Raw genomic sequence first — 24,560 nt, 5'->3', positions numbered from 1 at the left:
CTCAGCCCATCATGTGTGATACAGTCTGTTGAGCCTCTGTATCTCAGCCCATCATGTGTGATACAGTCTATTGAGCCTCTGTATCTCAGCCCATCATGTGTGATACAGTCTATTGAGCCTCTGTATCTCAGCCCATCATGTGTGATACAGTCTGTTGAGCCTCTGTATCTCAGCCCATCATGTATGATACAGTCTGTTGAGCCTCTGTATCTCAGCCCATCATGTGTGATACAGCCTGATGAGCCTCTGTATCTCAGCCCATCATGTGTGATACAGTCTATTGAGCCTCTGTATCTCAGCCCATCATGTGTGATACAGTCTGTTGAGCCTCTGTATCTCAGCCCATCATGTGTGATACCGTCTATTGAGCCTTTGCATCTCAGCCCATCATGTGTGATACAGTCTGTTGAGCCTCTGTATCTCAGCCCATCATGTGTGATACAGTCTGTTGAGCCTCTGTATCTCAGCCCATCATGTGTGATACAGTCTGTTGAGCCTCTGTATCTCAGCCCATCATGTGTGATACAGTCTATTGAGCCTCTGTATCTCAGCCCATCATGTGTGATACAGTCTGTTGAGCCTCTGTATCTCAGCCCATCATGTGTGATACAGTCTGTTGAGCCTCTGTATCTCAGCCCATCATGTGTGATACAGTCTGTTGAGCCTCTGTATCTCAGCCCATCATGTACTGTCCATCGCTGCCCCCCAGACTCTGATTCCCGGTGACTGTCCCGGGGCCCGGGGCCCCGGCTGGTGGAAGCAGACGTGTGGATCAGGCGTTCCTGGGCTCCCCGCCGCCCGGCTGACCTCACACCGTCTGGGTGTTCCCTGCTTAGACAGAGGGGATATAGGCGAGTGACACCCCGCCCGGAGCCCGCTGGGTGTGAGGCGGACCCGGCCGGGGATTGGCTGCCGGAGTTTTCTAGGAGTTTCAGCTCTGGGTTAAAGTCGTATGAATCAGTCTGTGCTGGAAGCTCGGAGCAGAGGCGCTGGAGGAAGAGGAGTGACAACCCTGACAACCCCGGAGATGGAGCTCAGCGCTGGGACCCAGAAGGTAGGTGCACAACTCCATCATAGACTCTTCCTGCTGTTGTGAAACTACAACTCCCACCATCTCTGGATAGGCAATCTGGACACGTTACCTGAGCTGATATAACCTGTCAGTGCATCCTGCTGAACCACAAGTACCAGCACAACCTGTCATTTATACGGCTTTACTAATAGACTGGGGGCCCAACTGTTGTAGAACTACAAGTCTCAGCATGATTTTACCATTTCTTACATAGACCTGTGGCCCTCCTATCTTTGGGAAGCAATGCTCTACAGCTGTTGGGGGTACTACAAACTCCAGCATGCCAGGTATTGTTCCCAGGCTATTACAGCAGTCTAAAATGATTTTCTTACAAGCTATTGTGTAACTACAACTCCCAGCATACACAAACTGTAAACCAAAGGAGTCAGAGCTCTGACAGAGGCTATATTTGCCATTCAGGAGCCTTGAAAAGCTGGGTGACAACCACTATGGAGGATGTAAGGCTTCTCAAAACAGTTGTCACCCAGCTTTCCCAGGAGTAGATATAACTAGGAAACAGCTGAGAAAAAGAGAAGACAATGTCACGCTGCCGCCCTCCACATCTGTCTGCCTGTATTATAGATGGTGGCCGCGTACAGGCAGGTGACAACCGGGGCCCCGCACTGGACCGGAGGTGTACTATTTATATATATATATCTATAATGGGAGGAACCACTGAATTCATCAGAGGATACACAGTCTGAGTTACATCCTATATTATACTCCAGAGCTGCACTCACTATTCTGCTGGTGCAATCACTGTGTACATACATTACTTATCCTGTACTGATCATAAGTTACATCCTGTCCTATCCAGAATAGTGAGTGCAGCTCTGGAGTATAATACAGGATGTAACTCAGGATCAGTACAGGATAAGTAATGTATGTACATAGTGACTGCACCAGCAGAATAGTGAGTGCAGCTCTGGGGTATAATACAGGATGTAACTCAGGATCAGTACAGGATAAGTAATGTATGTAAACAGTGACTGCACCAGCAGAATAGTGAGTGCAGCTCTGGAGTATAATACAGGATGTAACTCGGGATCAGTACAGGATAAATAATATATGTACACAGTGACTGCACCAGCAGAATAGTGAGTGCAGCTCTGGAGTATAATACAGGATGCAACTCAGGATCAGTACAGGATAAGTAATGTATACACATAGTGACTGCACCAGCAGAATAATGAGTGCAGCTCTGGAGTATAATACAGGATGTAACTCAGGATCAGTACAGGATAAGTAATCTAATGCATGTACACAGTGACTGCACCAGCAGAATAGTGAGTGCAGCTCTGGAGTATAATACAGGATGTAACTCAGGATCAGTACAGGATAAGTAATGTATGTACATAGTGACTGCACCAGCAGAATAGTGAGTGCAGCTCTGGGGTATAATACAGGATGTAACTCAGGATCAGTACAGGATAAGTAATGTTTGTAAACAGTGACTGCACCAGCAGAATAGTGAGTGCAGCTCTGGAGTATAATACAGGATGTAACTCGGGATCAGTACAGGATAAATAATATATGTACACAGTGACTGCACCAGCAGAATAGTGAGTGCAGCTCTGGAGTATAATACAGGATGTAACTCAGGATCAGTACAGGATAAGTAATGTAATGTATGTACACAGTGACTGCAGAAGCAGAATAGTGAGTGCAGCTCTGGAGTATAATACAGAATGTAACTTGGGATCAGTACAGGTGACCAGAAATGGACCTTTATTAGGCACACCCGCTCTGTTGGCTCCCCTCTTATTCAGATACTATTATTATTATGTTTATATCATTATTTTTGCCTCTCAGTTTGATCTTGTGTCTATGATCAGATGTTGGGGGTAACTGCTGCAGTGTTTTGCAGTTTCCAGCCTGTCACTGTAGATTCCTGCCGTCTCCATTCGCCGCTGGCTGGTAAACATGCAGACAGACAGGCTCTGGCAGCGGCGGCCGAGGTGCAGCAGGGCAGGTAACCGCACCCAGTCTGCAAATGAACCCGATCAGATGAAGGTAGAGACTCTGTAACTGGAACCTCAGGACAGAGAACTCCTGTCAGGCGCAGCACAACAAGACCAGGCAATGTGCGCGGGGCCGCCAACCAGATGTGCCAGAAATACCTCCATAATGGGAGTTGTAGTTCTCCTACTTCGCCTTAGTGTGAGGGAAAATGTACAACTGTAGTTCTCTAGACTGTATCACACATGATAGGATTAGATACACCGCTCTGCAGACAGTATCACACATGCTGAGCTTAGATACACAGCTCAGAAGGCAGTGTCACACAGGATGGGATTAGATACACAGCTCAGCAGACTGTATCACACAGGATAGGATTAGATACACAGCTCAGCAGACAGTATCACACAGGATAGGATTAGATACACAGCTCAGCAGACAGTATCACACAGGATAGGATTAGATACACAGCTCAGAAGGCAGTGTCACACAGGATAGGATTAGATACACAGCTCAGCAGACAGTATCACACAGAATAGGATTAGATACACAGCTCAGCAGACAGTATCACACAGGACAGGATTAGATACACAGCTCAGCAGACAGTATCACACAGGATAGGATTAGATACACAGCTCAGCAGACAGTATCACACAGGACAGGATTAGATACACAGCTCAGCAGACAGTATCACACAGGATAGGATTAGATACACAGCTCAGCAGACTGTATCACACAGGATAGGATTAGATACACAGCTCAGCAGACAGTATCACACAGGACAGGATTAGATACACAGCTCAGCAGACAGTATCACACATGATAGGATTAGATACACAGCTCAGCAGACAGTATCACACAGGACAGGATTAGATACACAGCTCAGCAGACAGTATCACATAGGATTAGATACACAGCTCAGCAGACAGTATCACACAGGATAGGATTAGATACACAGCTCAGCAGACAGTATCACACATGGTAAGATTAGATACACAGATCAGAAGGCAGTGTCACATATGCTTAGATACACAGCTCAGCAGACAGTATCACACATGATGTGATTAGATACACAGCTCAGCAGACAGTATCACACAGGACAGGATTAGATACACAGCTCAGCAGACGGTATCACACAGGATAGGATTAGATACACAGCTCAGCAGACAGTATCACACAGGATAGGATTAGATACACAGCTCAGCAGACAGTATCACACATGATAGGATTAGATACACCGCTCTGCAGACAGTATCACACATGCTGAGCTTAGATACACAGCTCAGAAGGCAGTGTCACACAGGATAGGATTAGATACACAGCTCAGCAGACAGTATCACACAGAATAGGATTAGATACACAGCTCAGCAGACAGTATCACACAGGACAGGATTAGATACACAGCTCAGCAGACAGTATCACACAGGATAGGATTAGATACACAGCTCAGCAGTCAGTATCACACAGGACAGGATTAGATACACAGCTCAGCAGACAGTATCACACAGGATAGGATTAGATACACAGCTCAGCAGACTGTATCACACAGGATAGGATTAGATACACAGCTCAGCAGACAGTATCACACAGGACAGGATTAGATACACAGCTCAGCAGACAGTATCACACATGATAGGATTAGATACACAGCTCAGCAGACAGTATCACACAGGACAGGATTAGATACACAGCTCAGCAGACAGTATCACACAGGACAGGATTAGATACACAGCTCAGCAGACAGTATCACACAGGACAGGATTAGATACACAGCTCAGCAGACAGTATCACACAGGATAGGATTAGATACACAGCTCAGCAGACAGTATCACACAGGATAGGATTAGATACACAGCTCAGCAGACAGTATCACACATGGTAAGATTAGATACACAGATCAGAAGGCAGTGTCACATATGCTTAGATACACAGCTCAGCAGACAGTATCACACATGATGTGATTAGATACACAGCTCAGCAGACAGTATCACACAGGATTAGATACACAGCTCAGCAGACGGTATCACACAGGATAGGATTAGATACACAGCTCAGCAGACAGTATCACACAGGATAGGATTAGATACACAGCTCAGCAGACAGTATCACACAGGATAGGATTAGATACACAGCTCAGCAGGCAGTATCACACAGGATAGGATTAGATACACAGCAGCTCAGCAGACAGTATCACACAGGATAGGATTAGATACACAGCTCAGCAGACAGTATCACACAGGACAGGATTAGATACACAGCTCAGCAGACAGTATCACACAGGATAGGATTAGATACACAGATCAGCAGACAGTATCACACATGGTAAGATTAGATACATCAGCTCAGCAGACAGTATCACACATAATAGGATTAGATACACAGCTCATCAGACAGTATCACACATGGTAAGATTAGATACACGCATTCTGTGTATTCTCTTGGGTCTGCGGCTGCTCTTACATACGTGTACGTTATGGTGACTGCTTGGTATCCCCCTCCTTAGATACACGGGATAATCCGCAGCCTCAGACCGGGAACTTGCACTAAATGTCTCAATTGTGGAGGAGTTTTGCATCAGATCCAGGTGCGCGGTTCCGGATGTGGCGCTGGAGCTGCTGCCAGGAAGGGTTGGAGGAGGGTCGTCCTCTCTGCTCCACTATTATCAAGAAATTGATTCCAGATGCAAATCCCGAGGTTTATTCGCAGTCTACGCTGTAAGCACACAGGTCCCATTGTATGAAGCTGCAGAGAGTCCGAGACCTGCGCCACATTCAGACATACAGGGCAGTGGAAATACAGGGGCGCACTTATTAATGCAAACAGCACAGGGCGCAAACTGGTAGAACCGCGCCAAAGTTCTACGAAATGTCTGTGCATTGTGAATAGGCCTAGATGAGTTCTTGTGCGGACTACATGACACCCCTCTTATCTGGGGTTAACCATTAACTCACCCTCCCCCAGTCTGAATTTGGCTTCTTGTTAGTGACATTGCAGCCTGAAGTTAAAGTGACACTCCGTCTATGATCGACATTGACCCCAGAGTAAAAAAAAAAAAAAAAAAACTTTAAATCCTGCATCTCTGAAACTGATTTTTATTTTCACATTTGTTTGCATTACATTTTAGTGGAGATCATCAGCAAGTTGCTGTTGACGGACCCGATTTTAATTTTCTGTGACTCTATGTACACCATTGGGTTTATAATATAGTCGTGCTTTGAATAGGCTGATTAACCCCTTAATACTCACTGCAGCCTGGAATACGTATGCCTTCGCTCTCGTTACTGAGCATGATATATAATGTGTGAGTTGTGGTAGGTAGCCACATGAAGCATAGTAAGACGACACACAACGCCATGAGAAGCTCAGTCAATAGCCTTCGGCCTGCTTGTTGCCTCCTAGTATCATTCGGCCTCCTTGTTGACTGTTTCCACTACAAACTTCAAGGATGCTGGATTTTGTACAGCCTATTTTAGCCATTTTTTACGTTGCTGGACAGAACATACACCGCCAGCTCCGATGTACATGCCATATACTAGAATATACAGTCACTTCTATATACCTTCCCGCTGATATCCTAAAACCCTCTGAACATACCCTAAAGTGTGAACAGACCTAGTCCTGCTCATGCAGCTGATGCTTTGCTACAGTGTATCCCATCCAAGTGATAAACACATCAGCAGCACAGATCCAGGACTCCACTGATACATTGTAACTAGTCAACCTTCCAATGTCTTCATGTAGAATCCCAGACGTCACTGAGCCCCGCTCCGCCCTGTGCTGTCCTGTTGGAGACTTGCCTTTCATCTCTGTCCCTGAGCCTCGTGTATTTAGCGCCTCAGGCTGCTGGGTACCGAGGACGAGAGATGACAGCCACACAGTCCGCTGAGGGGCCTATAGGGACTGAGATGGTGCATGAGGAAGTGGATCATAACTGGAGGATCTGTCGCTTTATGGACTAAAGTGGAATCTTCTCGTATCAGTCCAGATAACGGGCGAATAGATGTGACCTCTCCAGGGGTCAGGACATGGTGTAGACTGAGGAGCCATGACATGTTCAATGAGTTCCTGCTATGTATAGTACTCACCATTGTCCGCATCTCTGTGGGCTGCGTGTGGAACTGCAGCTCAGCCTCATGTTGGCACCATGGCGGCACAGGTGGGACTGGAAGAAATATACATGTTTTTCTCATATTAGGCAGATCTATATATAATAAATATGGAGAGCTCACTACCTACAGAATATACAGCCACCACTAGAGGGAGCTCACTGCATACAGATTATACAGCCACCACTAGAGGGAGCTCACTACATACAGATTATACAGCCACCAGTTGTGGGAGCTCACTGCATACAGATTATGCAGCCACCACTAGAGGGAGCTCACTACATACAGATTATACAGCCACCACTAGAGGGAGCTCACTACATACAGATTATACAGTCACCACTAGATGGAGCTCATTACATACAGATTATACAGTCACCAGTAGAGGGAGCTCATTACATACAGATTATACAGTCACCACTAGAGGGAGCTCACTGCATACAGATTATACAGTCACCACTAAAGGGAGCTCACTACATACAGATTATACAGCCACCACTAGAGGGAGCTCACTACATACAGGTTATACAGCCACCACTAGAGGGAGCTCACTACATACAGGTTATACAGCCACCACTAGAGGGAGCTCACTACATACAGATTATACAGCCACCACTAGAGGGAGCTCACTGCATACAGATTATACAGTCACCACTAGAGGGAGCTCACTACATACAGATTATACAGCCACCAGTTGTGGGAGCTCACTGCATACAGATTATGCAGCCACCAGTTGGGGGAGCTCATTACATACAGATTATACAGCCACCACTAGAGGGAGCTCACTGCATACAGATTATACAGTCACCACTAAAGGGAGCTCACTACATACAGATTATACAGCCACCACTAGAGGGAACTCACTACATACAGGTTATACAGCCACCACTAGAGGGAGCTCACTACATACAGATTATACAGCCACCACTAGAGGGCGCTCACTACCTACAGATTATACAGCCACCACTAGAGGGAGCTCACTGCATACAGATTATACAGTCACCACTAGAGGGAGCTCACTACATACAGATTATACAGCCACCAGTTGTGGGAGCTCACTGCATACAGATTATGCATCCACCAGTTGGGGGAGCTCATTACATACAGATTATACAGCCACCACTAGAGGGAGCTCACTACATACAGATTATACAGCCACCACTAGAGGGAGCTCACTACATACAGATTATACAGCCACCACTAGGAGGAGCTCACTACATACAGTTTATACAGTCACCACTAGGGGGAGCTCACTACATACAGATTATACAGCCACCACTAGGGGGAGCTAACTACATACAGATTATACAGCCACCACTAGGGTGAGCTCACTGCACACAGATTATACAGCCACCACTAGGGGGAGCTCACTACATACAGATTATACAGCCACCACTAGGGGGAGCTTACTACATACAGATTATACAGCCACCACTAGAGGGAGCTCACTACCTACAGATTATACAGCCACCACTAGGGGGGAGCTCACTACCTACAGATTATACAGCCACCACTAGAGGGAGCTCACTACATACAGGTTATACAGCCACCACTAGAGGGAGCTCACTACATACAGATTATACAGCCACCACTAGGGGGAGCTAACTACATACAGATTATACAGCCACCACTAGAGGGAGCTCACTACCTACAGATTATACAGCCACCACTAGAGGGAGCTCACTACCTACAGATTATACAGCCACCACTAGAAGGAGCTCACTACCTACAGATTATACAGCCACCACTAGAGTAGAGCTCACGCTACACATTATACAGCCACCACTAGAGGAGCTCACTGCATACAGATTATACAGCCACCACTAGAGAGAGCTCACTACATACAGATTATACAGCCACCACTAGAGGCAGCTCACTACATACAGATTATACAGCCACCACTAGAGGGCAGCTCACTACTTACAGTTATACAGGCCACCACTAGAGGGAGCTCACTACATTACAGATTATACAGCCACCACTAAGGGAGCTAACTACACACAGATTATACAGCCACCACTAGAGGGAGCTCACTACATACAGATTATACAGCCACCACTAGAGGGGAGCTCACTACCTACAGATTATACAGCCACCACTAGAGGAGCTCACTACATGACAGATTATACACCACACTAGAGAGCTCACTGAAATACACGATTATACAGCCCACTAGGAGGGAGCTCACTACATACAGATTATACAGTCACCACTAGGGGGAGCTCACTACATATAGATTATACAGTCACCAATAGGGGGGGCTCACTACATACAGATTATACAGTCACCACTAGGGGATCTCACTACACACAGATTATACAGCCACCACTAGGGGGAGCTCACTACATACAGATTATAGAGCCACCACTAAAGGAGCTCACTACATACAGATTATACATCCACGACTAGAGGGAGCTCACTACCTACAGAATACACAGCCACCACTAGGGGGGAGCTCACTGCCTACAGATTATACAGCCACCACTAGGGGGGAGCTCACTGCCTACAGATTATACAGCCACCACTAGAGGGAGCTCACTACCTACAGATTATACAGCCACCACTAGAGAGAGCTCACTACATACAGATTATACAGCCACCACTAGGAGGAGCTCACTACATACAGATTATACAGTCACCACTAGGGGGAGCTCACTACATACAGATTATACAGTCACCAATAGGGGGAGCTCACTACATACAGATTATACAGTCACCACTAGGGGATCTCACTACACACAGATTATACAGCCACCACTAGGGGGAGCTCACTACATACAGATTATAGAGCCACCACTAAAGGAGCTCACTACATACAGATTATACATCCACGACTAGAGGGAGCTCACTACCTACAGAATATACAGCCACCACTAGGGGGAGCTCACTGCCTACAGATTATACAGCCACCACTAGGGGGGAGCTCACTACCTACAGATTATACAGCCACCACTAGAGGGAGCTCACTACATACAGGTTATACAGCCACCACTAGGGGAAGCTCACTACATACAGATTATACAGCCACCACTAGAGGGAGCTCACTGCATACACATTATACAGCCACCACTAGGAGGAGCTCACTACATACAGATTATACAGTCACCACTAGGGGATCTCACTACATACAGATTATAGAGCCACCACTAAAGGAGCTCACTACATTCAGATTATACATCCACGACTAGAGGGAGCTCACTACCTACAGATTATACAGCCACCACTAGGGGGGAGCTCACTGCCTACAGATTATACAGCCACCACTAGGGGGGAGCTCACTACCTACAGATTATACAGCCACCACTAGAGGGAGCTCACTACATACAGGTTATACAGCCACCACTAGGGGAAGCTCACTACATACAGATTATACAGCCACCACTAGAGGGAGCTCACTATATACAGATTATACAGCCACCACTAGGGGAGCTCACTACATACAGATTATACAGCCACCACTAGAGGGAGCTCACTGCATACACATTATACAGCCACCACTAGGAGGAGCTCACTACATACAGATTATACAGTCACCACTAGGGGGAGCTCACTACATACAGATTATACAGTCACCACTAAGGGATCTCACTACATACAGATTATATAGCCACCACTAGGGGGAGCTCACTATATACAGATTATACAGTCACCACTAGGGGGAGCTCACTACATACAGATTATACAGTCACCACTAAGGGATCTCACTACATACAGATTATACAGTCACCACTAGGGGGAGCTCACTATATACAGATTATACAGTCACCACTAGAGGGAGCTCACTACATACAGATTATACAGCCACCACTAGGGGGAGCTCACTACATACAGATTATACAGTCACCACTAGGGGGAGCTCACTACATACAGATTATACAGCCACCACTAGGGGGAGCTCACTACAGACAGATTATACAGCCACCATTAGAGGGAGCTCACTACATACAGATTATACAGCCACCACTAGAGGGAGCTCACTACATACAGATTATACAGCCACCACTAGAGGGAGCTCACTACATACAGATTATACAGTCACCACTAGAGGGAGCTCACTACATACAGGTTATACAGCCACCACTAGGGGGAGCTCGCTACATACAGATTATACAGCCACCACTAGAGGGAGCTCACTGCATACAGATTATACAGCCACCACTAGAGGTGGTGCCTACAGATCTCAACTCAATTGTAAATTCTTAGTCATTGGATTTGGTGCTATATCAGAAAAAAAAGGAAGCTCTGACCATTATAGGTCCCTGCAAGGAAATGTATTTTCTAATAACCGGTGCACTGCAGCATTTCCTACATTCCACACTGTACATAACACTACAATCCACTTGTCATCCGCTCCCTTCCATTCATTTCCCAGAACGAGTTATAGCTCAGTGATAAGCGAGGAATGCACTAAGTACAAGCTGAAGAATTTTTTTATTTGAAAGGAAAAAAATTCTCCATGTCCACTTTCCTGGTTTGGTGAAGTCTTGCGAGGTCTCGGAGAAGCTGCCAGGCTTATTTCTGTCTGCTGTGACAGAGGTAACGGCTGTAATGACTTCATTGGACTCCACATATCTCAGCTAAACAGTCTAAGCCCCTGGGACCAAAGGACCGTGCTGTTCGAGCTTCCAGCTGGCTGTATCTGAACGATCTCCTGCAGGGACCAAATGCCTTCCACAAAACACACTATAGTCCGACCATAGAGCTATGCTCCTGAGGGGGACAGGTGAGGCAGATTAACACATGCCTTTCGGGTTATGTTGCACCATTTTAATCTTCTCAAGATGAAAATAGACTCAAAGTAATGGTCCAGTGCAGTATGGATGATGGGTGGAACATTCCCTTCCTCTTCCATCACTGTTATTCCACCTGACATAGGACGTTGTGTGGATGATCACATGTAGCAACGTAACAATGTGAGAGGTAAACTCAAGGGCACCGCTATGGGGTCTGCAGACAGGCCCAAACTCAGGCTGGTCCTAGCACCCTTGGCAGTAGGCTTTGTGAAGCTGCACAGGGCTCCCTCTTTCCACAGGCATTAAATCATTAGCAGAGGGAGTAGTCCCGGATGGAGATGAGGGCAACGAGTCAACAGCATCCAATGTGACCTCAAATCTTAGTCAATTACTTTCTTATTTTCTGTAGCTCTTGCAACTACCACAAAAATCCTAGGTGGTGATGCCTACACAAATCCTGGATGATGTCTGAGTGTGAGTGTGCAATCAGCTGTGAACTGCCCGGATCTTACAGGCGTCTCCTCTTGTTTTCCAGATGCCAGTGGGGCAGCAGGGCGCAGAGAGGAGCCCCCCCTGCATGAGGTGTAAGGGGACGTGTACAGGATTCCAGCCGCACTCCTGGAGGTAAGGTCATTATACTGTGAACTTCTGCAACTGAGAACGGATTCAATCAGACAGATGAGGAATGATCAGGAAACGCCTCTGGTTTCCAAAGAGAGATCACATCTGGGTTCATGTAATTGCTGCAAGTAGCAATAAAAATCCCAGTCTGAAGCCCTCAGTCGCCCTTTTTTACCAGGAAATGTAGGTGACAACCAACATGGCCACTACGCCAGCTGCCACAAGGGTTGTCGCCCTGCCTAGACTTATAGTCCTACATCCCCAGCAGGATCAGCTCCAGATAACTGTGGCCCTTGCCTACCCCACCCTCGCCTTGAGAAGCGGAGCATTCTCTGGGGTGTACATGTTGCGCTGCTATTTGAGCACTTTTTCTGAGATGCTGTTTTTGGTCACTGTATGGCGGTATTACTCTTGACCACTGTATGGCGGTATGTGCTTTGTGTGCTAGTGCTGCAGTGAAGTTGTCAGCGCTTGATAGGATTGTTATTTAGGCAGCTATATAGATGTGTTATTTAGCCATTCTATGGCACTGTTATTGGGGCACCCTACTGTAATATGCCGACAACTGCACACTGCATGGTAGGGTTATTTGTGCACTGCACGACCTTAACCATATGACAGTGAGGCGCCAAATAAAGGTAAGTTTGCATGTGCGACAGCAGATCCAGCAGAGAGCATCCTGCGGAATTTCGTCAAATCCGGCATTGTCGGATTCTACAACTCGCCTCCAGATCCCGGTTGACTTGAGGTCTGGTGGTGATGAGACCAATTTCCAGCATAAATAGCAGGTTTCGGCCGGACAAAAAACATTGCATGCAGCGTTTTTTCTCCGGCCAACAGCCAGGCATGCTGCAGATGCGAACTTACCCTTAGGCCCCTTTTCACCCAGGCGAGATTTCCGCGCGGGTGCAATGCGTGAGGTGAACGCATTGCACCCGCACTGAATCCGGACCCATTCATTTCTATGGGGCTGTGCACATGAGCGGTGATTTTCACGCATCACTTGTGCGTTGCGTGAAAATCGCAGCATTTGTGAAGAATAGGACCTTTGAGGACCACGTCACTATGGTGATGGTTCATGTGACGGACCATGTGATGAGCGCAGCGACCTTATCAAAGGTCCTATTCCTCAAAGAAGAACACAGTAGAGATGCCGGCTGCGCGATCAAGTGGATTAAGGTGAGTTAATTTTTTTCTTTTTTTTTTAACCCCTCCAGCGCTATTGTACTATGCATTCTGTATTCAGAATGCTATTATTTTCCCTTATAACCATGTTATAAGGGAAAATAATACAATCTACACAACACCAAACCCAAACCTGAACTTCTGTGAAGAAGTTCAGGTCTGGGTACCACAGTCAGTTTTTTATCACGCGCGTGCAAAACACATTGCACCTGCGCGATAAAAACTGAACATCGGAACGCAATCGCAGTCAAAACTGACTACAATTGCGTACCTACTCGCGCGGGTTTGCCGCAATGCACCGGGACGCATCTGGACCTAATCCGGACACACTCGTCTGCAAGGGGCCTTAAGGTATTACATAGGGAAACATGTAGTTTAGCCCTTTGGCCCTTGATCATAAAGCAAGGGACCCCAAATTCTGGCATCTTTCATTATATGACAAACCCTGTGGGGGCTCTAAGAGGAGTGATAGTTACCCTGTGGGATACCTTCTGTTGGTACCCCTATCCCTTATGATGTATGGTCATACAATGTACAAATAACCCTACCATACAGCATCCATTTATCAGCATATTACAGTAAGGTGCCCACATAACAGTGCCATCCTTAGGGTTCTTTTTATTTTTGAGGGGTTTCTCTTTAAGGGCTGCCAGGAAGCTCTTGTCTGTAGAGAGTAGAGAAGAAATGACAAATGACACTAGAACGTGATGAGTCTCAGCAGCGAGCGGGAGACATAATCGCAGATAGACGGCACCATAAGAGCAAAGACTAAGTACAAAATTAAACTGAAATAAACAAAGCCTATAACCAACGCGTTGTGAGATGAGAAATGAAGGCGAACGATCCTGGTGCTACTTCAGCAGCCTTTTTGTGAATTATTAATGACCGTCATCTGCAGCGGAGGCGAGAACCAGGCGTCGATTCATGTCGATTATAAACATTCTGAACAGGAATCCGCGCGACAAATGAATATTCTGTATCAATCACGCGCCTCAATAATGAAGCAATTTATGGAGCGTATCTGGCGCTATAAGTAATTCTGAAAATGAGGGAAACATATTGACTTGTTATCCTGCCTGGTCCTTTTAATCTGCAGCTTTAAGTAGTCAGCCAGCTGTCTGGAAGGTCTCGTGCACGCTCGGATGATCAGTGACGCAAAGCGAGCGATAAACTCGCAGAACTACAAACTAATGAGCGAGCAGTCAGGGAAAAACGTACCACAGGTCTTCAGACTTAATTGCAGCATGTAAACGCCTCAATTAACGCAGAGGTTTTCATTCTTTTGATACAGTGTGGGCCGGAAGAGGTTGTCGAAGGTTTGTTCGTCGCCTGTTTGACGGGCTGTGACCGGCGGAGGTCTATGTAATAATGTGGATGGGGCTATAGAGCAAATAGGGAAGATCAGCACTCGACTAGACGTTGTGCCCGCACGAGAAAAGAGCGAACTCCAAACAAATGGCAGGTTTGCTGACGAAGGCTGGACGGGCCGAAACGCGTCCCATTATTGTAAGGATTTCTGGAATAAAACACTAAGCATATGAATTGTGGATGGGGCTATGTCTGGATAACCAAAGGGTGACGGAATCGTCTTGCAAAGTTCTTAAAGGGGTTTCCGTTTTTAGAGAAAAGAAGCAAAAAATAAATAAATCTGCAATGTTCTACTAGACTTTGTTTGCTGTCATTAAATGAGCACATTCTGGTTTCCATTCAGAGGCAATAAACCTGCACATGGCGATTCCTGCTCTCCGCTGAGAAGTGGATACAATTGTAACAGTCTAGACAAAGCTCTGTGATGTAATCACAGAATGTTACATTGTAGCAAACATAGCAGAGAGATCTGTGAAGCTACTGATTATGGGGTTACCTCATAGAGCTCTGGATACAATTGTATCCACTAAGAGCAGGAGGAGCCGACTGCCTCTGAATGGAAACCAGGATGTTCTCATTCATTGACAGCAATGGTGAGGATCTGAAAGGATATTGCAAAGTTGTAAACCGATGATTAAAGGGGGTTTTCTGGTATCCTCAGGATAGGTGATCAGATTAAGGCTTATTGCACACGAACGTGTGCGCTCTGTGGCTGAATTGTGGACCGCATTTGCGGATCCGCAATACACGGGCACCGTTCCATGTGTATTCCACAATAGGGTGGCTGCTGGGGTATGTACCCCTGGGGTTGGTGCCACTCTGTCTTGGTAAGGGTATAGGCAGCAAAGTGAATCTATAGATGGGGTTGAACTGGCCCACCAGAGGATCCGGTGCTGGGCTTAAGCTCTGACAATAATGGGACCCTAATAAAACCGAGCCCTTAAGGTTCTGTATGTGCAGAGGGTGGGCCCTCAGAATAGTTTCCTCCAGAGGGCCCAATGGACATCAGTCCGACACTGATAGAACACGAAACCTTCAGTCTGTCATTACAGATTCACCTGAGACATTCGCACATGTGAGCCCGTCCTGGTGCCAGCAGAGCAGATGTAAAGCCCAGGCATTAATCAGGACTTCTCTGGCAGAAAGTGAGGGGGATAAAATGAACGTCTGGGTCTGGAATTTTTGGATAAGTATAAAGGTCAGGGCTGGTATCGCCTCTGTGGTGGGAGGCTGTAGGAATCTGGAGCACAAAGCTTCTGTGTCACCCCCATATGCAGTCATCGGTGTCTCGTAATGAAGCCTGGGAAAGTCATTCCTGCTAGGAAATGTGTGGTATATTCATTGCAGACCCTCCAAAGACATGCCGGATACAGCCAGTCTCCTGGACTCATCACTCCTCAGATTGTACTAGGGGCTAAATAAAGGCAGAAAGGGTAACTGATCTGCTACCATCTGGGGTTCTCTATTCAGCACTGTATGGTAGTATTATTTATGTTCTGTATGATGGTATTGAGTAACGTATTGTCATGTTAGATAGGGAATAGTGGAGCCCTACACCACTATTTCTACCTACTTAGACAATCCGTCCTAAATGACGGCCCCCAACTGGTCGATGGTCCCTAACTTAACAAAGTGCAGGGGCCTAAACAAAAAGAGGTACAAATACTGTCTGACAAAGGAGGTAAAACGTCAGAGCCAAAACAGGATATAATCACAGAGTCAAATAACAGGCAGTGTCAATTCCAGGAGGTAACATCAGAAATATAATCGGGGTCAGAGGCAAGGTCAAAGCCAAAACAGAAGTCAAGATCCAGGAGTGGCAAAATGAGTGCCTGCAGCTGCCTGCTTAAATCTCCCACTGACAGGAAGCATGTGACGCCAGCACTGAGCCTGATCGGCCCGGCATCCCTGCTCCCGGATAGGCTTGACAGTCAGGCTGCTCGCCACCGCAATGGAACAACCCTGGCTGCAACAGAGAGGCCGGACTTGCCACTGGAGCATGGACAGGTATGTATGATAGTATTATTTAAAAATTCTATGGTGGTTCTATGTATGTGTCACGCTTCTCTGTGGGAGGGACACACCACACCGAGTATAGGAGGGAAGGGGGGAACAGGGAATCAGGCCTGAGAACTAGGGAAGGAAAATGGACACCTCCTAGTGAAAACCCTAACCAAAATCCTGACTGACTACCAGTATGAACAGACCTTAAAGGTAGGTGAGTTCATACGCAGGAATACCTAGAGTCCTATCAAGCCCTATAGGACCCTGGTACTAATGGCAGGGATGAGACTACCTGTTTCTCCAAAAGGAAGTATGAACAGGAGTCTCCTTCAGGCCTAATACAAACAATAGGGAAATGCAACACACAGAACCCAAACAAAATACAAAAGGGAAAGGAAAGACTTAACTTCAAAGGAGCAATAGAAGCACCAGGAACTCAGCCGAGATCCACACACCAGCAATCCACAACTCAAACTGAAGCCATAAACTGCACAGCATTGTGGGAGAAACAACAATAACTAGAGAAGGTTATATGACCCTAATAGCCACACCTGGGGAAAGAGGGTGCGGCGAGCACCAGAAACAACACAGATGTCATTTGATCCAAACGGAAAACCTGTCAGCTCAAACCACGTGTTGCCAGTCTCACCGATCTCCTGCCACCTGTCCCGGGAACGTCCGTGACAGTATGCTGGTATTATATGTGCTCTGTAAAGTGGTTTTATTTATTTACTCTATAGGAGTATTTTTTTAGAGCTGCATGGTGGTATTATTTGAGTACACTGTGGTTGAGCACTAATGCTGTCCATGCTCTATATGGTGGTATTATGTATGGTGGTATCAGTTGAGCACTGTATGGTGGTCTTATTTAAGCACTGTATGGTGGTACTGAGTACTTCTTGTTAGGTCCACATAACCTAAGGGCCTGTGGCAATCCCTAGAAGCATCATTATGGCCGACATTTTTGCTGTCACAATTTGCAAAGAAGCGAATGACCTTTTCCAGAAGTCACTTCTTCATCTCATAACTGAAGTACATCCCGGAGAAATGTCCATGTACTACAGCTCACACCACAATCTCATATTATTACAGGAAATTGTGTGAGCTCTGCCACTGCCCTCGTGAAGACCACGCTCTACCCCCAGAAGTAGAAGAAGACTATAGAATTGGGCAGCTGCTCTCAGATACCCGCTACTCAGGACTGACCGCGCGTGTGAAAGGCAGCGAAGGGGCGCGGGTCTACAAGAGGAATCGTATGATCATTACCAACCCTATTACCTCCCGAAAAGATCCCACCTTCCTGACCGTCACCTATGAGTGGGCACCGCCTGGACTCAACCAAAAACTGGTACGTTGAGTTCTTCATGAATTTCCTCCTGTCCTCTGGTCAAATGTATATCAAGAGTATTATAATCCCTGATCAAGACGCCATAGTGTGAGCATCTCCTTGGTGCACAGTGTTATAGTGTATACAATGGCGCAACAATGTTGCAATGTTCCCTTCTACCTTAAAGGGATATTCTAGACTTTAATCTGCATTACTTATCTATGGGACAGGTGATGAATGTTAGATCCATGAAGATCCGACCAATAGAACCCTCATCGATCACTGGGGACATCACATTATATAATCAACAAAAGATTTAAAATGTCGTCCTCCTCACCTTCCCACAACCTATAGTTTGTCTTTTGTTCACTGGGGGATCTCTGTAAATGACAGTCAAGAAAACATCAGTCGATGTAAAACAGACAAGGAGGTGTGAGAGGAGGGGGATGCAGCTGCAGGTGTGTGTAAAACTGCATGCTGTGAGAGGGGAGAGGGAGCAGCGTACCAGAAGGAGCCTACTCATCAAGTGTACATTTAATAATGCTCATATAACAATGATCTATGTCTTTCCAGGCCATGCATTATATGGAATTAATCCCTAAGAAGATGCAGCCTGTGGCTGGCACAGAAGGGGCACACTATCGACGCCTGCAGCTAATTAAGCAATTACCCTGCTATGACTATAACCCCCAATATTGCAAAGGCCTGAAAGAGGGTGAGAAGTCTGCAATGGAAGCCTTTGTGAAGCAATACAAGGAGAATGTGATGGGGGTGGCAGAGGTGGCGTTACCGTGTAGTGCCAAAGAAGATGAAAAGAAACCCAACACTACAGAGACTGCAAACAGCGCCGCAGAGGAGCCCGCAGCCAAGAAGGATTATGTGAGTACAGCACCCTCTCCACGGATCATATCCTGACGTGTTCATCTCCCATGGAAAAGGCTCAGTTTCCTACAAATTGGCTAAAAATCCTGAAAGACTTGTGGTTGCAGCAGCAAAAAAAAAAGATAAAACTAAGGGCTTGTTCACACGACCGTATGGCTTTTTCAGTGTTTTGCAGGCCGGTTTTAATGGATTAATTTTTTTCGTTTTTCGTTTCAGTAGTGTTTCCGGTTCCGTTCCGTTTTTCCGTATGGCATATATAGTATACAGTAATTACATATAAAAAACTGGGCTGGGAAGACATACGGAGTACATTCCATATGTGTTCTGTTTTTCTTGTGGACCCATTGACTTCAATGGAGCCACGGAATGTGATTTGCAGGCAATAATAGGACATGTTCTATCTTTGAACGAAACGGAATGCATACGGAGTACATTCCTTTTTTTTTTTTTAGGAACAACTGAAATGAATGGTTCCGTATATGGACCGTATACAGAACTAAAAAAACTGCTTGTATACGGAACGCAAAAAACGTTTGTGTGAAGACTCATAATTTATAGTAACTTGATATAATGGAATGATGTTACTGAATTTCTTCTGATCTCTTTTAGTTGTGTGAGTTATGCCAACACTTAATGCCCGCTGATGCTCCAGCAGTCTACGCTGACCAGGCAGGGTACAAGACGCAATGGCACCCAGCATGCTTTGTGTGCTGCCAGTGCAGAGAGCCACTGGTGAACCTAATTTATTTCTGGAAAGGCAATCGCTTGTGGTGTGGAAGGCATTACTGTGAAAGTGAGAGGCCACGCTGCACTGCATGTGATGAGGTGAGGATGGAAAACAAATATATAATACTGCCTCCTATGTAGAAGAATATAACTACTATAATACTGCCTCCTATGTAGAAGAATATAACTACTATAATACTGCCTCCTATGTACAAGAATATAACTACTATAATACTGCTCCTATGTACAAGAATATAACTACTATAATACTGCTCCTATGTACAAGAATATAACTGCTATAATATTGCTCCTATGTACAAGAATATAACTATTATAATACTGCCCCTATGTACAAGAATATAACTACTATAATACTGCCTCCTATATACAAGAATATAACTACTATAATACTGCTCTCCTATGTACAAGAATATAACTACTATAATACTGCTCCTATGTACAAGAATATAACTACTATAATACTGCTCTCCTATGTACAAGAATATAACTACTATAATACTGCTCCTATGTACAAGAATATAACTACTATAATACTGCCTCCTATGTACAAGAATATAACTACTATAATACTGCTCCTATGTACAAGAATATAACTACTATAATACTGCTCTCCTATGTACAAGAATATAACTACTATAATACTGCTCCTATGTACAAGAATATAACTACTATAATACTGTCTCCTATGTACAAGAATATAACTACTATAATACTGCTCCTATGTACAAGAATATAACTACTATAATACTGCTCCTATGTACAAGAATATAACTACTATAATACTGCTCTTATGTAGAAGAATATAACTACTATAATACTGCCTCCTATGTAAAAGAATATAACTACTATAATACTGCCTCCTATGTAAAAGAATATAACTACTATAATACTGCCTCCTGTGTACAAGAATATAACTAGTATAATACTGCCTCCAATGTACAAGAATATAACTACTATAATACTGCTCCTATGTACAAGAATATAACTACTATAATACTGCTCCTATGTACAAGAATATAACTACTATAATACTGCCTCCTATGTACAAGGATATAACTACTATAATAGTGCCTCCTATGTACAAGAATATAACTACTATAATACTGCCTCCTATGTACAAGAATATAACTACTATAATACTGCCTCCTATGTACAAGGATATAACTACTATAATACTGCCTCCTATGTACAAGAATATAACTACTATAATACTGCCTCCTATGTACAAGAATATAACTACTATAATACTGCCTCCAATGTACAAGGATATAACTACTATAATACTGCTCCTATGTACATGAATATAACTTCTATAATACTGCTGCTATGTACAAGAATATAACTTCTATAATAGTGCCTCCTATGTACAAGAATATAACTACTATAATACTGCCTCCAATGTACAAGAATATAACTACTATAATACTGCTCCTATGTACAAGAATATAACTTCTATAATACTGCTGCTATGTACAAGAATATAACTTCTATAATAGTGCCTCCTATGTACAAGAATATAACTACTATAATACTGCTCCTACGTACAAGAATATAACTACTATAATACTGCTCCAATGTACAAGAATATAACTACTATAATACTGCCTCCAATGTACAAGGATATAACTACTATAATACTGCCTCCAATGTACAAGGATATAACTACTACCGTCTACTGAATGTAAATTTGTGGATGAAGCTGAATTTTTTATGACTATTTTGCAGTATTTATATTTTGTGTACTTTCATCCTGTAGATGATTTTCTCTGAGCACTTTCACCAGTATGACGGGAAGTCGTGGCACAGGGAGCACTTTACCTGTACGAGCTGTGAGCAGTCACTCGCCAATCAGCCTTTTGTCCTGGACAGAGCTCTGCTCCTCTGTACCCCCTGCAGCAGGAACCGAGCTGCTCATTAGATTGAGGCTTCCTGTGTCCAGATCCTGGGGTGTCCATTGGATCTCTTCTGCCTGAAATAGTTCCTGGTGTCCCTGCTGCACCATCATCTCTGGACTTTCCAGGTGTCTCCAGCATGGCTATATGGATGGACACTCCTAGAGCTGTGGTGTCACTGGAGGAGCGGTCATCACTGTGACTGACCATTGCACACCTTGGCATGTCACTGCCGGCAGATCGCGACCGGAGGTTTCAACGCTGCATACTGGAATACTAACAGATATTGTATTTATTTTTGTATGTTTTTGTTTTAATTGTTACTAGTGAAGTGTCAGCTCCAGATCAACATCTCAAGGCCAACAGCGAGTGACCAGTGGAGACGTACACATCACAAGACCAGGGGACCTTGTGTTGGCCAAAGACAAGGAAGCTTTATATATAGGTTGTCTGATGGTATTGGAAAGATTGTTGCAATTTTTAGAAGATTTTTCCTTGTCCTACAGCATGTGTATGCTTCTGCAAAAATTTACCAAATCCTGTACAATTGCTATGCAGGAGAATGGGTCTTCATGGGTACAGACTAGGATCATGTGTTTCTTCACCCCTTCTGTCCCCCTCTCCTTAATGACCTGCAGATAGGAGAAGAGGCGGGAAAAGGACAAAAGTAACACGACTGTAGGATCCGACTACACAGGGTTTGTTTGTAGTCTGTTGCTATGGTGACGGTCTGCAGAGTAGAGTATGTTCTCACTGAAGCTATTTGCTAAATTGCTTTATACTATTTTACTATTTTTTTGCACTAAGGAGGTCATTTATCAAATCTGCTGGGCCAGTTTTTCGGAATATAAAAGTCACAAGTGAAGCCGGCGTGTGACAATCAGTGCATATTTTTCCGATATTTGGTCAAATTCTGCATCCGTGGTGAGCCTCGCCCTGGTGTACTTTTACAGACATAGAAATGTTCACCACTTTGCACTTGCGCCAAATATATTATTCATAAATTTGGTGAAACCTCACAAAACTGACTCCAAAAGCACTGGAAATTGTAAATTCCCCTCTAACTGCAATAGTTGACGCGCCCTTTAAATCTTTGCAAAGCAAAAACATATGGAATTCAGTGGAAATCTCTGTGATTTCAGAGGCAGTACAGTGACCACTGATATATCTTGTTTCCGCAGGTAACATTTTCCTGGATGTGTCCGTAAACATCCATTGATCTTATAGAATGTGTTCCGCCATAAGGTTATATGATGTCAGATTTCTAAATCCATCGTACAGAGTATTCCTCACATGGATATGTGTTCTGTTCTGGTTCTATACCAGTAATCAGAGGCAGATTTAGTGGTAATACCCCATAACCTCGTCAGTAGGGGGGCGTAAAGTGAAGACGGATTAAAGTCACTGGTGATTGTCGGTGTAAAGAGGGGTATAAAATGTTCTGATGGCGACACTATCAACAATGGTAATCCAGAGTCCTGTATGTAAAGAAAGCATAATAATTTCTGCAACTTTCTAATATTCTTTGCACTTCAATTCCTCTCAAGTTTCAAAATCTCTGCTTGCTGTCAGTGACTAGTCTTCCTCTCATCTGAATACAATTGTGTCTGGTCTAGGAATGCTCTGTGTACTGAACAGCAGCACAGATTGCACCAGTAGTTTATACAATGTATCACCGAGGAGTCCAGAGCACTGTCTAGACCAGGGATGCTCAACCTGCGGCCCTCCAGCTGTTGTAAAACTACAACTCCCACCTTGCCCTTCTGTAGGCTGTTGGCTGTAGGCTGTCCGGGAATGATGGGAGTTGTAGTTTTGCAACAGCTGGAGGGCCGCAGGTTGAGCATGCCTGGTCTAGACTGATACAATTGTATCCACCTCTCAGGCCAGAGCAGATCGCTCCCGGTGAATGCAAACACACTGACAGCAAGCAGAGACCTTGAAAATGGTAAAGAGCTATAAACACACAGATGCTAGAAAATTGCAGAACTTTTCATTGCTGATTAAACTTTATTTTTTTCATTGCAACCTGGTGCAAACCAAGCTGTGTAAGAAGCCGACGTGTCCCATAGCAGCCGGGGGATCCTCTGCTGCCTGGGTCGTGACTGTACTTACTGATGTGGGAGATTTCTGACTGCTCCCAACTTTCATTCCCCGCTTTTCCTAACCAGATGATTGCTGTGTGGCTGATGTGGAGGTCGTGCATATCCTGCCTGCAATCCATGTAAATGTACCCCAAACTGCTTGTAAGAAATGGGGTAACTAGAGTCTCCTGACAAGGCATTGGCTGCCATGATGCTTCTTGGAATAAAACAACATAAAACCACTTGTCCTGAGCGTCCTTCAATCATCTGATCCCGACACAAAGCCCCCGACAACCTGGGTGTCACACATCCTGGACCCCGGCTGCTACATTTCTCCTGCACTGATACATTGTATCAAACTATCAGGACTGGGCTGTCTAGAGAAGACACAATAGTCACAAACCCTCAGCTGTGAGAAGCATGTGATCTGTGTGGGTGTTCAGCCTCTGCATGAAAATAGGGAAAAAGTGATAGACAATGTATATTAGAAAGTACATCAGTTACAGCAAATATCACAGATACTCAGCTTAGATACAGGTGCTCATCAGAAAGTATCACACGTGATGGGATTAGATACACAGCT

The 24,560-nt window shown here is 44.9% G+C and overlaps 1 protein-coding gene across 1 annotated transcript; it reads left to right on the top strand.

The window, feature by feature from the left end:
* Positions 1-939: 939 nt before the first annotated feature.
* Positions 940-24,219, top strand: LMCD1 (LIM and cysteine rich domains 1). The gene is made up of 6 exons (XM_044301700.1): positions 940-1,054; positions 12,406-12,494; positions 18,141-18,396; positions 18,949-19,254; positions 19,867-20,082; positions 21,761-24,219. Exons 1-6 carry the CDS (start codon positions 953-955, stop codon positions 21,920-21,922), a joined length of 1,131 nt encoding a protein of 376 aa, XP_044157635.1. The 5' UTR covers positions 940-952; the 3' UTR covers positions 21,923-24,219.
* Positions 24,220-24,560: the final 341 nt, after the last annotated feature.

The sequence above is a fragment of the Bufo gargarizans genome, chromosome 7 (assembly GCF_014858855.1).
Source record: "Bufo gargarizans isolate SCDJY-AF-19 chromosome 7, ASM1485885v1, whole genome shotgun sequence".
Classification (NCBI taxonomy): Eukaryota; Metazoa; Chordata; class Amphibia; order Anura; family Bufonidae; genus Bufo; species Bufo gargarizans.
This window is presented reverse-complemented; position numbering and strand designations above follow the sequence as displayed.

Coding starts and splice junctions, on each gene's coding strand:
- LMCD1 (XM_044301700.1), top strand. CDS start 953: ATGAATCAGTCTGTGCTGGAAGCTCGGAGCAGAGGCGCTGGAGGAAGA. Junction 19,255..19,866: donor CCGCAGCCAAGAAGGATTAT/GTGAGTACAGCA, acceptor GATCTCTTTTAG/TTGTGTGAGTTATGCCAACA. Junction 20,083..21,760: donor GCTGCACTGCATGTGATGAG/GTGAGGATGGAA, acceptor TTCATCCTGTAG/ATGATTTTCTCTGAGCACTT.